At 60.2% G+C, this 14,713-nt stretch overlaps 2 protein-coding genes across 5 annotated transcripts; one reads left to right on the forward strand and one right to left on the reverse strand.

Annotated features, from left to right (window-relative positions):
• The first annotated feature begins 6,519 nt into the window (after positions 1–6,519).
• Positions 6,520–11,241, forward strand: MAPK7 (mitogen-activated protein kinase 7). 2 transcript variants are annotated; one of them, XM_060081354.1, is made up of 6 exons: positions 6,520–7,195; positions 7,837–8,002; positions 8,645–9,723; positions 9,820–10,400; positions 10,746–10,879; positions 10,975–11,241. In XM_060081354.1, exons 1-6 carry the CDS (start codon positions 6,964–6,966, stop codon positions 11,126–11,128), a joined length of 2,346 nt encoding a protein of 781 aa, XP_059937337.1. In that variant the 5' UTR covers positions 6,520–6,963; the 3' UTR covers positions 11,129–11,241. The 2 variants fall into 2 exon arrangements, with proteins under 2 accessions (XP_059937337.1, XP_059937338.1); XM_060081355.1 differs by having other exon boundaries at positions 7,109–7,195; positions 7,845–8,002.
• Positions 11,242–11,407: 166 nt separating this feature from the next.
• MFAP4 (microfibril associated protein 4) lies at positions 11,408–14,165 on the reverse strand. Of its 3 annotated transcripts, none has more exons than XM_060081358.1 (6): positions 14,127–14,165; positions 13,819–13,897; positions 13,452–13,606; positions 12,906–13,002; positions 12,646–12,828; positions 11,408–12,477 (listed from the first exon to the last, which is right to left on the reverse strand). In XM_060081358.1, the coding sequence occupies exons 1-6, from the start codon at positions 14,130–14,132 to the stop codon at positions 12,269–12,271; spliced, it is 729 nt and encodes a 242-aa protein (XP_059937341.1). In that variant the 5' UTR covers positions 14,133–14,165; the 3' UTR covers positions 11,408–12,268. The 3 variants fall into 3 exon arrangements, with proteins under 3 accessions (XP_059937341.1, XP_059937340.1, XP_059937339.1); XM_060081357.1 differs by having other exon boundaries at positions 11,408–12,499; XM_060081356.1 differs by having other exon boundaries at positions 11,408–12,828.
• Positions 14,166–14,713: the final 548 nt, after the last annotated feature.

Consider the following 14,713-nt stretch of genomic DNA (forward strand, 5'->3'; position numbering starts at 1 on the left):
CACCTCCTCCCATCGTCAGCACTTCTCAAGTCCACACCTGGGGCCTGTCACCTGAGAAGCTGTGTAATTGAGTGGCTTTGTTGCTCTCTCCCAGCCCAAATCCACATTCCTCAGGGGGGGAGATTAGCACCTGTCGTGTTCACTGCCAAATCCCCAGCACCCAGGATACTGTCTGGCACAGAGTAGGTGCTCAGTGAGGTGGGGTGAGTGACTGAAGTTTTGGACTCGGGGCTGCTGTGCAAGTGGTCGATCAGCGTGAGGGTGAGATGGGGGGCCTGGGTGGGGTGTTGGTGAGCGTGGTAGTGGTCACAGGTCCTGGGGGCTTTTGGGGCATCCCCTGGAGACGTTTGGGGAGCACCAGGTGCTGGATGGGCGCTCAGGGGAGGGAGGGAGGGCCAGGCTGGAGCAGGATTGACAGTGCTCAGTGCAGAGCTTGGGGAGGAGTTCTGGTTGAGGAGAGGGCCCTGGGCCAAGCCACCAGGAGGAGGGGCCAGGAGAGGCATGAGCGGTGAGGGTGGCATCCTGGTGACAGTCATCCCCGCTCACGGAGGACAGAGAACAGACCTGGCTCCACCCTCACATCCAGGCAGGCCCAGCGCAGGCCTCGGGAATGCTCGGGGAGGGGCAAGGTCGTCCAGCGTTTGCCCAGCCACTGGGCCCTCGGGACCACAAGGACGGCACCCTGACGGCGCAGCCACAGGTGCTGGGACAGAGCGTGGACCCGCCCCCAGGGTCCTGGTCGGCCTGGGTGTGCAGGCGGTGGAAGCAGGGCGGAGGAGAGGGTGCTGAGAAGCCACAAGTGGCCCAAGGCAGAGCCACCGGGCCCTGAGGTCAGCCCACCCACGCAGGCTTCCTGCTGTCTCCTCCACGCACCCACAGGCTGGCCTTGGGGAGTATCCCCCGCCTCGGGGGACTAAGCCGCAGCACCGACCCCTGCCCGGCTCCGAGTCCTGTGGGCAGGTCTGCCCTGCCCCCCGGCCACTGGCCTTGCCGCTGGGGCCCCGCAGCAGCCCCCTCCTTGCCCATCCTGGCTCCCCTCACGGCAGCCCCCCAGGCTCAGCTCTCCCAAGGGGTGGCACGTTCAGGCAGAAACGTTCCCTCCTCTTTTCCCTACAACCTGTGGGGATGGAGCCGGCCTGGCTGCTCTGGGCGCTGAGGCAGAACAGGCCCAGCATGCGCCCGGAGGGAGTGTACGTCCCAGTAGTTTGTGTGTGTGTGTGTGTCCCTGTGTGCCCGCGTGTGCAAATCTGTGCGTACGTGAACGCTGTTGCGTGTGCGTCCCTGTGTGTGAATGTGTATGCACAGTGGTGCCCCGTATTCTGTGCGTCCTGGGTGGGCATGAGCGTGTCTGTGATCCGGCAACCTAAGTGGACCGCGTGTACACGTGAGCACTGTGCCGTGACTGTGCCAGCGTGTGTGTGTCACAGTGTGACGGTGTGGCCCGGAGGGTTGGGCAGCACTGGAGGAGATGGCAGGGGCAGCTGAAGCTGCCGCCCAGCACCTGCCTCACACCCACCCCTTCCCCTGCACTTCCTCTGGCAGCAGAGGGGTGCACATGAGTGGGGCACATCTCATTCCTACTGGCATCCATCCGTCCTTCCTTAAAGCCCAGGTTTCCTTTGGGAAAATGGCCGTCGGCCGCTCGCCCTTCCAGAGGTGGACAGGTGACTCAGGTCTGGCCAATCAGCATGCTTCCTCCCACGCCCCCCACTAGCCTGTCCAATGAGAGGCCACCCCGAACCTTTGCTGAGACTATCGACAAAGGGGGGGGGTCCCTGGAGGTTGTTGGAAGGAGTCTGCCATCCGGGGCTCCCCGATACCCCCAACATGACGAGGGTTCAGGCTCTGCAGCCCAGGAGGTCCTTTGGGGCTGGGATCAGAGACGGGGCTCACCAGGTGCTCGGACCTAGCTGAACGGCCTCACCCGCATCCACCACGCAGCTCAGGGGTCCGGATCTTGGTGACACCCCCATTGTCTCCCCAGAAGCTCTGACACAACCCACGCTTCCTGCTCTCACCTCCCTCCACATCCGTCTTCAGGGATACACTGCCACTGCTTGGTCCAGAGCCCCGTCAGGGCTGTCACCTGGACGGCATAATAATCTCCTTTTCTCCAGCCTCTTCTCAAGTATGCCTTCCACACCATTTGCCAGAAATATTTCTCAGGAAGGCAGTTCTGAAGGGCGTCCTACTCAAACCTCTCCGGAGGCTCCCGGTGGCCTAAATCGTGAACTTGGATGTGCATGTGGCCAGGCAGGAGGCAGGGCCAGGAGGGCTGAGCAGTGGTCTGTGTCACAGGACCCTCTTCATTCCCACAGCTTAGTTGCTGTTTCTCCTCCTCCCTGCTCCCTCCCCTCCCCCTCCCCCTCCTTCTTTTGGAGACATGTCTCCTGGGCCTCTTTCATTTCCCTGCTTTTACTAAGGTGTTTCTACGCTGGTACAAGCACATGATGAATGGCATGTGACAGTCGGCCTGTGCAGTCGGGGAGTGGTGGGGACTGTTGAGCAGGAGAGCCCCTATTTCAATGGCGAGGCTACCGCTCTGTTACAGTCCACTAACGCTTTGTGGAAATGCAGCTTCAACGCTGACAGATCTTCCAACTTTCCAAAAGAAACCAGAAACCGGGATTTTTAGGGCACGTCTCCCATTGTCAACATAGGCAAACAACTCCAAGCTTTTAAAAAGCACCGTGTGACTCCTTCTCTCACACTGCTGGTGGGAGCCTAAAGTGATATAATCTGTAAGGAAAGGGATTTGACACCGTTAAAGTCACAAGTGCAGCGCTCTTCAACTTGGCACACACCCGCTTCTGGGTGGCTTAGACTCACAGCGCACGAAACGATGTGTTCAAGATACTTTAGCACTACATCATTTGCAATAGCAAAAAGTGTCCACCTATAGGGTCTTGGTTAAATAGATTATATCTGTAAAGTGGTACTATGCAGCTGTAAAAAAGAATGAGATGGGAATTTCCTAGAGGTCCAGTGGTTAGGTCTCTGTGCTTCCACTGCTGAGGGCCCGGGTTTGGTCCGGGGTCCAAGAACTAAGATACCGCAAGCTGCACGATGTGACCACCAAGAAAATAAATAAGTAAAAATAAAAAATGAAAAACTTTAAAAATAAAAAAGAATGAGATGGTTTCTTAGGCATGACATCAAAAGCACAAGTGACAAAAGGCAAAATAGATAAATCAGAGTTAATTGCAATTAAAAACTTTTGTGCTTCAAATGATACCACCAAGAAACTGATAAGACAACCCACAGAATGGGAATAACTATGTAAATCATACGTCTAATAAGGAACTTATATCCAGACTATATAAAGAACTCTAGGGGCTTCCCTGGTGGTGCAGTGGTTGAGAGTCCGCCTGCTGATGCAGGGGACACGGGTTCGTGTCCCGGTCTGGGAAGATCCCACATGCCGCGGAGCAGCTGGGCCCGTGAGCCATGGCCGCTGAGCCTGCGCGTCCGGAGCCTGTGCTCCGCAACGGGAGAGGCCACAGCAGTGAGAGGCCCACGCACTGCAAAAAAAAAAAAGAACTCTGCAACTCAACAATAAAAAGGCAAATCACACAATTCAAAACAGAAAAGGAACTGAATAGACACTGAACAGACATTTCCCCAAAGAAGGAAAATGGTCGATAAGCACATGAAAAGGTGTTCAACATCATCAGTCATGAGAGTAATGCAGATCAAAGCCACAGTGACCACTTCACAGCCACCGGGATGACTACAATTTAAAACAAACAAAAAGGAAAATAACAAGTGTTGATGAGGATGTGGAGAAACTGGAACCCTCAAATATACTGGTGAGATTGTAAAGTGGTGCAGCCACTGAAGTAAACAGTTTGGCAGCTCCTCAAAAAGTTTACCATATGACCCAGCAATCCCACCCTTAGGTCTGTACCCAAGAGACCGGAAAGCCTAGGTCCACACAAACCTCGTCCGTGAGTGAATGTCCAGAGCACCATTATTCACAATAGCCAAAAAGTAGAAACAACCCAAATGTCCATCAACTGATGATGGGATAAACAAAATGTGGTCTATCTCTATGGTGTAATATATTCAGCCTTAAGAAAGAATGAAGTTCTGACACATGCCACAAGGGTGAACCTGGAAAACATTATGCTGAGTGAAGGAAGTCAGACACAAAAGGTCACACAGTGTATAATTCCATTGATCTGAAACGTCCAGAATAGGCAAATCCATACAGATTAGTGGTTGCCAGGGGCTGGTGAGGGGAAGTGAGGAGTGACTAATGGCTTTCTTTTTGGGGTGATGAAAATGTTTTAAAATTAGGCAGTGGTGATGGTTGCACAACTCTGTGAATGAACTAAATTCATGTACTGAATTGTACACCGTACATGTTTTATAATATAAATTATATCTCAAAAACGCTGTTATAACAAAAAAAGAATGAGAGATCCGTCTGGTTTTTGATACTGCATGATCTGCAGGGAAATTGTAAAGAATTTGTTACCTTTTTGTAGAGTAAAGGGGAGGTGGGTAAGAGTGTGTATTAGTATTTGCTTGTGTTGAATTTATATTGTTTCTTCTTACTTCCAGTAGGAAACTATAACATCAGCCACCTGGCGTGAGACCAAGATTTTTCACTTGAACTTTTTAATTAAGATTTGAGTTTTGAGCCATATGAAACAACTTTTTCTTGAAGTAGTCAGTTGTGTCAAATGCAGCAAGGTCATAAGGCAAGGCTGAGAATGTTAGATAATTGATGACTATTCCAGGACGGAGTCAGGGCCTAGTAGGGGCAGGAGTAAAGCAGCTCATGGTGTACTCAAAAGTAAATGAGAATCAGGGAGTTTTTGCCAAGGAAGTTGAAATATCTGTAACTTGTATACCGATCCTAGCTGGAATATTTATAGAGAAGTATTTAAAGGATTCGCAGTTTATGGGTCTTTTCTGCTATTTTATGCTTTATTCCCACAGCAGATGGGACCATCACAGAGCTGGCCATCAGTTTCCCTGAGAAGACGCATTTATGGGTCCTGCTGTTTTACGCCCTCTCTTTTCACTGACGGGCACCGCAGAACTTATCCCGCACATATTTCAGAGTTAGGGAAGGCTGTCTACTGTCACCTAAGGAAAGGCCATCACGGAAATATTTTCAGAACTCAGGGCAGAAAAGGTCCACTTCCCATGAATGTGGTTTATTAATGTTCAAGGCTAATCACGTAAGAGAGAATTTGGCTTTTTGCTGTGCTGTCAGGAAAATCAGAAACAAATGTATAGTTCAGCTACCTCAGGAGGCCCATGTGATTTTTCCATGTCTAAATACGAGGTATCTATTTGTTCTGGGGCTGACCTTATACTCCTAGACATGTTTCCTTATGTCGTGTTGTTAAGAACGCAGTCTCTACTTTTCCATCTTAATGTATGGGTCCTAGTGAACCTCTTAAATTTCAGTGTAAAAAACCCCACAAAGTATGGAAGAGTTAACAGAAAGAAACTGTCACAAGAAAAGAGAAGGGGCTTCTGAAGGGCTGGCAACGTTCTGTTTTTTTGGTTTTCTCCATTTGAATTCTATACACTGAGGTGTTAGGTTTGTGAAAACTGATTGATACACTTATGTGGAACTTTATGTATGTTTTAGTAAAAAATAAACAACCACAACAGTGGGGAATGTAAACGAAATTCCTTTCTGGTCTGGATCTACTCTTCGGCCACCAGTTGGGACGGAAGGGATGGACCCTCGCCGAGGCGCTCAGGTCTAACTCCTGGGCTCCCGATCCCGGACCCTTCCTCCCCCGACACTGGTGGACACGCGGCCTCCAGCGAGCGGGCGTTGCTGACTCCGCGGCCCCGCCCGCTGCCCCGCAGGCAAGGCGCGGGAGTCGCTGGACGGAGCCGCCCCACGGAGGCGTCACGCCCGAGACCGGGAAACCGCGAGCCGAGGCCCAGCGACGCCGGAAGCTGAGAGGAGAGGACCAGCCACCGAAAGTCAGTGGAGGCTTCGGGCCGACGCTCTATAACCCGGAGGACCAGGATCTCCGTGGTTGGATGTGACGGATCACCGTCTACCTGGGATGACTCTTTCCCAGCGCCGGGCTCCCGGGGTCCATCGGGAAAATGGGGGGCGCAATCCCCGGGGCGATAGGGGCTGATAAGGGAAGAGGGGCCTGAAGGAGGGGGACTGCGTGATGCGGCCGCCAAGGTAACATCTAGTCACCTCAACCCTCCAAGCTCCCAGGACCAGCAGCAACTGACTGCAGGACACCTGGTGAATCGGAGTGGATGCGCGCGCCCGCGCACGCAGGGGCAGTGCTTTCCAGTCTCGCGGCGCCCGGGGCTGCCAGCGCGCATGCGTCCGAGGAGGGCACCAGGCCGCAGAGCCGCTGCAAAAGCCGAGCGCGGGTTGGGCGGCTCCCGCCGGGGGACTGGACAGCGGCGCGGGCGCGGGTGGAGGCGCGGCTTCCTTGGCCTGTGGGCGCGGATTGGACGCAGCAAGTGGAAGGGGTGGGCACCTCCGCGGAGACCATCCACGGATTGGCCAGAGCCTGCGGAGGCGTGGTCTTGGGGGGCGGGGCGGGAGACAGCGCGCTGCTGAGGTGGTGGTGGTGATGGTGGTGGTGGCGGCCCGACCCAGTGAGCGAGTGGGTCTTCGGGTCCCACCCCCCACCCCGACCCGGGGACTGAAAGCCGGCGACGCCGGGGAGCCGGGGAGCCGGGACGCCGGGACCTCCGAGGGTCTGGGTGGCGTCGGGGTGAGGCGCCATCCGCCGACCGAGGAGAGCGGGCGCCCCGCCCCTCGCTTTCTTCCTGGACCGCGCCTCGCTGCGCCTCCCCCACCGCCGACCCCGCGTCCCGCGCGGGCTTGAGCTCCGGGCTCCCGCGGGTGCGGGACGCGGGCTGCGTGCGCCGCCCGGCCTGCGGGCCTGGAGGCTCCAGGGGGCCCCCTGAGTCCGGGGCCGGGCCCCTGCTCGCCCGCGTCCCCACGCAGACGCCATGGCTGAGCCCCTGAAGGAGGACGACGGCGAGGACGGCTCCGGAGAGCCCCCCGGGCCGGGGAAGGCGGAACCCACCGGCCCCGCCGCCTCCGTGGCGGCCAAGAACCTGGCCCTGCTGAAGGCGCGCTCCTTCGACGTGACCTTCGACGTGGGGGACGAGTACGAGATCATCGAGACCATTGGCAACGGGGCCTACGGGGTGGTGTCCTCCGCGCGTCGCCGCCTCACCGGTGAGCGACCCGCCTGGCCTTGCTCGCACGTGTGGAAACCGGTTCCCGGGGGCTGAGACCAGCCCAGTCCCAAGTAGCCAGCGGGGACGCTGGGATGTGAATTCTGGGTCAAGTCAGCAAGCATAGGTTGGGTGCCTCTGGGGGCCGGCCTCTGTATTGGGCTCGGGTCTCTGAAACTCTGGTGGCTTTGCCAGCGCATCAGCCTACTTCCTCCTTAGGTGACAGTCCGGGTTAGACCCGAATAGAGGTTCTCCAGAGTGTGTTCTGGAGCCAGAGACTGCCGCTCGGGGTTGGTGGTGGGATGGATGAGGTCTGAGATGCAGAGTGTAGGGAGGTAGAGAGCACAGGTGTGAGAGTCTAGAGTCTACCACTAACTAGCTGTGCAACGCCCAGCAAGCTGCTGAGCCCAGGTCTCCACATCTCTAACTTTGAGCTATGAGTACCTGCCTCAGGAAGGAGGAGAAGGGGAAATCTGATAACGTGTGTACTATGCTTAGCACAGAGCCTGGCACAAAGTAGGTACTCTGTAAGTGGTAGCTGTTGTCACTTGCATCTGCAAAGGGAGGTATTGAAAGGGGCCTTGTGCTACTCTGCAGCTAACCAAGGTACCTGGTGGCATCTGCTTTTCCCCTGTTCCCCAGGCCAGCAGGTGGCCATTAAGAAGATCCCTAACGCTTTTGACGTGGTGACCAATGCCAAGCGGACCCTCAGGGAGCTGAAGATCCTCAAACACTTCAAGCACGACAACATAATTGCCATCAAGGACATCCTGCGGCCCACTGTGCCCTATGGCGAGTTCAGATCTGTGTAAGGAGCGGGGATGCAAGAGGGAGGCCGAGCAGGGACCTTTTCTGAACGCTGGGGCCATGTTGCTGAAGTTCTAGAAAGGTAGCTGAACCTAATGTAGGGCAGGCTGGGAAAATTCCTGCGATTCCGGGATCAGTGCTCCCTTAGGGCTTTGCCAGGGATACATGTGATTCCTCAAGAAGAGTGCAGAAGTAACAGTTTTATAGGACCTCAGTATGTAGCTTGGCAAACATAGGACGTTCATTCTGTATCTGTACCTGCCTATTCCCGTAGGAGACATCACTAGTCAATCACAGAACACTGTCCTACAGAAAATGGAGAAGACTTGACAGTTTTCATCATAGTCTTTCAAGCAGCCACTACCAAACAATGGAGAGGGCTCCCGAACAAAACATGTTGGCCGGCCTGGTTTAGTCCAACCCGACCTTTGCTCTGATGGTGAAACTAGATCTGGAGAGAAAAGCGATTTCACTTACTTAAGTTAATGGAAAAGTTGTAGAGAATCTAGAATTTTCATACCCAGTGGGTGGCCCCTACAGAGTCTGAGAGTAAGGCCATGACCCTTCTGGAGCGGGAGGGCGTGGTGAGGCTGGGGCTGGAGGGTGGGCAAGACAGCCCCTGCCTGTCTCCCCTGCCCCTCAGCTATGTGGTTCTGGACCTGATGGAGAGTGACCTGCACCAGATCATCCACTCCTCACAGCCGTTGACGCTGGAGCACGTGCGCTACTTCCTGTACCAGCTGCTGCGGGGCCTCAAGTACATGCACTCGGCTCAGGTCATCCACCGCGACCTCAAGCCCTCGAACCTGCTGGTCAATGAGAACTGCGAGCTCAAGATCGGGGACTTTGGCATGGCCCGAGGCTTGTGCACCTCGCCCGCTGAGCACCAGTACTTCATGACCGAGTACGTGGCCACACGCTGGTACCGTGCCCCCGAACTCATGCTCTCGCTGCATGAGTACACGCAGGCTATCGACCTGTGGTCCGTGGGCTGCATCTTCGGGGAGATGCTGGCCCGCCGCCAGCTCTTCCCAGGCAAAAACTATGTGCACCAGCTGCAGCTGATCATGATGGTGCTGGGTACCCCGTCACCGGCCGTGATTCAGGCCGTCGGGGCCGAGAGGGTGCGGGCCTACATCCAGAGCCTGCCGCCACGCCAGCCTGTGCCCTGGGAGACGGTGTACCCGGGTGCCGACCGCCAGGCCCTCTCCCTGCTGGGGCGCATGCTGCGTTTTGAGCCCAGTGCCCGCATCTCAGCGGCTGCCGCCCTTCGCCACCCCTTCCTGGCCAAGTACCACGACCCCGATGACGAGCCTGACTGCGCCCCGCCCTTTGACTTTGCCTTTGACCGCGAAGCCCTCACACGGGAACGCATTAAGGAGGCCATCGTGGCCGAGATCGAAGACTTCCATGCACGGCGCGAGGGCATCCGCCAGCAGATCCGCTTCCAGCCTTCCCTACAGCCTGTGGCCAGTGAGCCCGGCTGCCCCGATGTTGAGATGCCCAGTCCCTGGGCTCCCAGTGGGGACTGTGCCATGGAGTCCCCTCCGCCGGCCCCGCTGCCATGCCCCGGCCCTGCGCCCGACACCATCGATCTGACCCTGCAGCCGCCCCTGCCGGCCAGTGAACCAGCCCCTCCAAAGAGGGAGGGAGCCATCTCAGACAACACCAAGGCTGCCCTCAAGGCTGCCCTGCTCAAGTCCCTGCGGAGCCGGCTCCGAGGTGCCTGGCAGAGGCCGCGGCTGGCTGGGGAGCGAGAGGCAGCGGGGCCCCAGGCCTGGACAGGCTCTTACCGTCACCCTCCCGTCTTCTCTGCAGATGGCCCCAGCGCCCCCCTGGAAGCTCCCGAGCCTCGGAAGCCGGTGACAGCCCAGGAGCGCCAGCGGGAGCGGGAGGAGAAGCGGCGGCGACGGCAGGAGCGGGCCAAGGAGCGGGAGAAGCGGCGGCAGGAGCGGGAGCGCAAGGAGCGGGGCGCTGGGGCCTCCGGGGGCGCCTCCGCCGACCCGCTGGCCGGGCTGGTGCTCAGCGACAACGACCGCAGCCTGCTGGAGCGCTGGACTCGCATGGCCCAGCCCCCGGCCCCCGCGCCCACGCCGCCCCCCGCCCGGCCCCGCAGCCCGCCCGTGGGCCCTGCAGCCCCGCCCGCGGGTCCCCCGCCGCAGCCCGCCTGCCCGCCCGCCGGGCCTGCGCCCGCTCCGCCCCACACCGCCGCCTCCTCCGGCCTCCTGGCCCCCCGGCCGCTGGGGCCCCACCCTGGGCTGCCTGGCCCCAGCGCCCCGGGCGTTCTGCCTTACTTCCCCTCTGGCCCACCGCCTCCAGACCCTGGAGGGGCCCCTCAGCCCTCCACCTCCGAATCTCCTGACGTCACCCTGGTGACCCAGCAGCTGTCCAAGTCGCAGGTGAGGGGAGAGGGCTGGCCGTGGGGATGCCTGGATCTGAATCCAGGGGAGGTGGACTTGGGAGGTCGTTGGGGGCAGGAGAGGCTGTGCTGTGTCCTGGTCCCATGGAGCGGAGCGGCAGACGGGGCTCGAGCTCTCCTAGCCTGCCTGCTCACTCGCAGAAGGAGCGTAGCGCTGATGAGCCGGTCGTTGGAGACCCCAGCCCACACTCAGTGTTTGTTGAGGCTGGGGCTGTCACCACAGGTGTCCAGGCCCGCTCAAGGGCAGTGTCAGGGTGGGGTGCCCTGCAGACCTCAGTTGGCGCTGGGTGGTTCCCGCGTTGTAAGCTGCCATCATCCCCTGCAGGTGGAGGACCCCTTGCCCCCCGTGTTCTCCGGCACCCCAAAGGGCAGTGGAGCGGGCTATGGCGTTGGCTTTGACCTGGAGGAATTCCTAAACCAGTCTTTCGACATGGGTGTGGCTGACGGGCCACAGGACGGGTAAGAGCTGGGCCGGGACTCCGGAATGGGCTGTGGCTAGGGGCTCCCAGCACAGGAGGAGCCCCTCACCCCGCTCTCCCCCTTGCCGCCCTCAGCCAGGCCGACTCAGCCTCGCTCTCAGCCTCCCTGCTTGCCGACTGGCTCGAGGGCCACGGCATAAACCCTGCCGACATCGAGTCCCTGCAGCGTGAGATCCAGATGGACTCCCCCATGCTGCTGGCTGACCTGCCTGACCTCCAGGAGCCCTGAGGCCCGCAGTCTGTGCCTTGCTGCCAGGGGCAGACCCAGCTCCAAGATCCGCAGGACCGTTCCCGAGGGCTGGAGCCCCGGGCCTGACAGGGGAAGCTCAGCTCGGATTATTCTGCAGGTTCATCTCAGACCCACCCTACGGCCTTAAGCGGCCACCTGAGCCAGCACGAGCCACAGCAGGAGGGGCAACCCTTACCCCCCCGAGCGATACTTTTCAGTATTGTATTTTTATTATTATTATTACATTATTATTATTACACAATTTTTTTTGCCATCGAAACGAAGCCTGTGAAATATAAGGTTCCCTTTAGCGCCTGTCTCCAGGGCGTGTTTCTGGAGTTAAGGGCAGGGTGCCATCAGTGGGGGAACCAGAGCTTGGGGGCCAAGCAAACGCATCTGCGTGCACAACAGCCAAGGCCAGTTCATTCAGGTCCTGAGGTTTATTAAGACCTCCACTCCCCACTTGCTCCCAGCCCCACAAAGGTTGCCCTCTGCCACCTCGCACGGTCAGACTCACCCCCGGGGCGGGTGGGGGGACCTCACAAGCTGTGCCTACCTTGGCTGTGGCTGTTCTAGTGTGGCTTGCGGTAGCCGGGGTGAGACACGGTTTGGATGTCGAGCTTCGGGTGCCTGGGACGTGCAGGCGGGGGAAGCTGAGCGGGAGAGTGACACGGGGCTGGGGGCCTGTGGTGCTCGCCGCTGGGAGGGAGGTGAAGGGTGGGAGGTTCTCTGCTGGCTGGCGGGACTGCTAGGGCGTGGCGGTGGCGGCCACACGCAGGTGGCGTGGCGTGTGCCGGGAGTGGGTCGGACTGCGCCGCCGGTCTCCCGGCGCAGGGCCCTGGCGGAGGCCGCAGTCGGGAAGCCGGCTAAGGTGGGACACCGGCCCGCAGCCTTCCGGACAGGGTCCGAGTCCAGGCCGGGTGGCGGTGCCTTCCGGAGGTCTGGGAGGCCGCCGACGTGTAGCCGTGTGGAGGGGAGCGGAGGCCCGGCCGAAAGGTGGGCGTCGTGGGTGTGAGGGGAGAGGTTGGGCTGGAGCCACAGGGCCCCCGGGAGAGGCGGGCGCTGAGGGCAGCGGGGCGGGGCGGCAGAGAGGGGGGCGGGGCCGCGAGGCGGGGCCGGCGCCTCAGGCCCGGCGGATCTTCATCTCGGTGCGCTTGAGGGAGTAATAGAAGCCCTTCCACTGGGCCCAGTTGATGCCGTTGGCGTAGGAGAGGTGGGAGCCGCCGAGGTAGAAGCCGTTGAGGTTGGCGAAGTGGCAGCTGCGGAACCAGAAGGCGCCCGACGAGAGGGCCGCGCAGTTCTGCACGAAGAGGTCCTGGTCCCGGTCGAAGGTGGAGAACTTCTGGCCGCTGTGGTAGGACAGGGAGTCGCCTGGCGGAGGGGAGGGGCAGCCTGGGGACGGGGCCTCTCCCGAGCCAGACGCTGGGTAACTGTGCGTCCGCAGCTCGCGGGACCGCCTGGGTGCGGGGGCAGCCCGGACTCCCCCCAGCCCCTCCGCGGCTGGCGGGAGCGGGTACCTGCCCCGCCGTCCTCGAAGCCCGACACGTGGAGGCTGTAGCCGTCCTCCTCGGCGCTGACTGCGTTGGGCGAGATGGAGAATTCGGCGTACTTGGCGAAGGCCGTGTTGTTCTCGAAGTCCTCCAGGTCCACCCGCAGCTCATACTTCTGCTTCAGTGTCAGGAGGTGCAGGTTCTGCAGCCCTGGGAGGGGGCGGGGGGCGTGCCAGTCAGCGGGGACCTGGCTCTGGGGGCCCCCAGCCTGCCGGGCCCCGCCTTACCCAGCCAGTACTCCCCATCGGCGCGGCCAAAGCCCAGCTTGTAGTCGTTCCAGCCCCGGAAGAAGCTCACTGAGCCGTTGAATCTCTTCTGGAAAACCTGGAGCAGAGAGGATGGGCCTGGACGCTCGAGGGGCCAGGGGGCTGGGGCCTCACCCGGGTGCAGACCCTGTGAGGCTGAGGCGGTTTGTGAGAGGACTAAGCCGGGAGCCGAGGTGAGCCGCGTGCCAGCACCAGGACCCTCGGGGAGCGGCTGCCGAGAGCAGGAAGAGGTGAAGGGGGCGTTCTAGAATTGAGGCGCCTGGGGTTGAGTCCGGCGCCGGCTGTGTGACCTTGGGCAAGTTACTGCACCTCTCCGGGTTTTGGTTCCTCATTTGTAACCTTGCTCCCAGGATTATTGTGAGGATTACAGACACTAACCTACCTTAAGCATCTAGGAGTCTGCGGTGGCAGAGGCGCACACACTGTGCTGTATCGTCCCTGCTTTAGGGACGAAGTCACAGGCTCACAGCCGTGCGGCTTGGCCTCCGTGCCCCCCCCTCCACTCACCGTCCACTTTCCACCCTCGGTGGTCATGTCACAGAAGACGGGCACAGGCACGCTGGGGCCCGAGGGGTAGATGAGGTACACGCCGTCCTCCTGGTAGCCCTGGGCGTAGATGTCGTCACAGTCCAGGGGCTGCTGTAGGCATGACCTCTCCAGAGCTGAGGGCGGGGTGAGGAGAAGGGGCCTGAGGCACACCAGCCACCTCCACCCCCCCGGCCCCCCCTTCACCTCCCTCCCCGAGCTGGGGGCGCATACCGTCTGGCCCACCTGCCCCATCTTACAGGCTCAGCCCTGGGGCCCGACTCCCAGCTGCGATGCTCAGGACAGCCCCCTCGCCCAGCCTGTGGGCCGTGCGAGTGCAGCAGCTTACCATCTCCCCGGATCCCCAAGACCTGGGGGACGCAGGGGCCAGTGCAGAGAAGCAGCAGCAGCGACAGAGCCAGAAGAGCCTGACGACAGGAGAACGGGGTCACCCGCCCAGCCCCAGAACCCCCGCCCCCTCTGCATTTGCCCCTCAGGCAAACCAGACCTGCCAGGAGCCCCTGGTCTGCGCTTCAGCCTCCACACCTCCCCTGGACTGAGCCCCGTCCCTTCACAGCCCCCCCACCTGGCGAGGGCTCTCTCTGCAGGGTGGGCTCAGTCCCCTGTGGCCCTGAGGCCCCCACCCCGGCCCGGTACCTTCATGCTGCCAGCTGGGCTCCAAGCGTCTGGGTGTCTGCTGCCCCAGACTGCGCCCCAGACTGCGCCGGCCCAGAGTTATGTGCTGGGCCCCCGGCCAGCCGCTCCAGCCCCGCCCCTGTGGCTGCAGAGCCCCCTCTCCCCCTCCCCCGGGACGGAACCGGCATCCACTTACACTGTCAGTGGCGCGGGAGGTGGGCCCCGGCCAAGGGACCACCTGGGCCTCATTAGGCCTGCGGGGCAAAGCAGGAGGAAGTCCACGCCCCAGGGCTCAGAGCGGCCCGGACTCCCCCCACCCGGCACCCCCAGCCCCTGCCCCGCCTCCTGACGGCCCCCCTGCCCACGTCTGTTTGTTTTCTCCCTCTCCTTCCCTGGCCTGGGTTTCATTATCCGTCGTCGTCGCTGGGGAAAGGCTGAGGTTGGGGGGTATGTCTGGGTTCTGGGGAGCGGAGGCCCATTCTGGGGGAGCGGAAGGTGGGGTGGGGGACAGCTCCAGAGCTCCTGATGTGGGACCGGGGACTGGGGCTGGGGGGCAGGGGCAGCGGCCAGGCGTATCCTGGCAGGCCCGGGACATTGCTGAGCCGTGA

The sequence above is a fragment of the Mesoplodon densirostris genome, chromosome 18 (genome assembly GCF_025265405.1).
Source record: "Mesoplodon densirostris isolate mMesDen1 chromosome 18, mMesDen1 primary haplotype, whole genome shotgun sequence".
Taxonomy (NCBI): domain Eukaryota; kingdom Metazoa; phylum Chordata; class Mammalia; order Artiodactyla; family Ziphiidae; genus Mesoplodon; species Mesoplodon densirostris.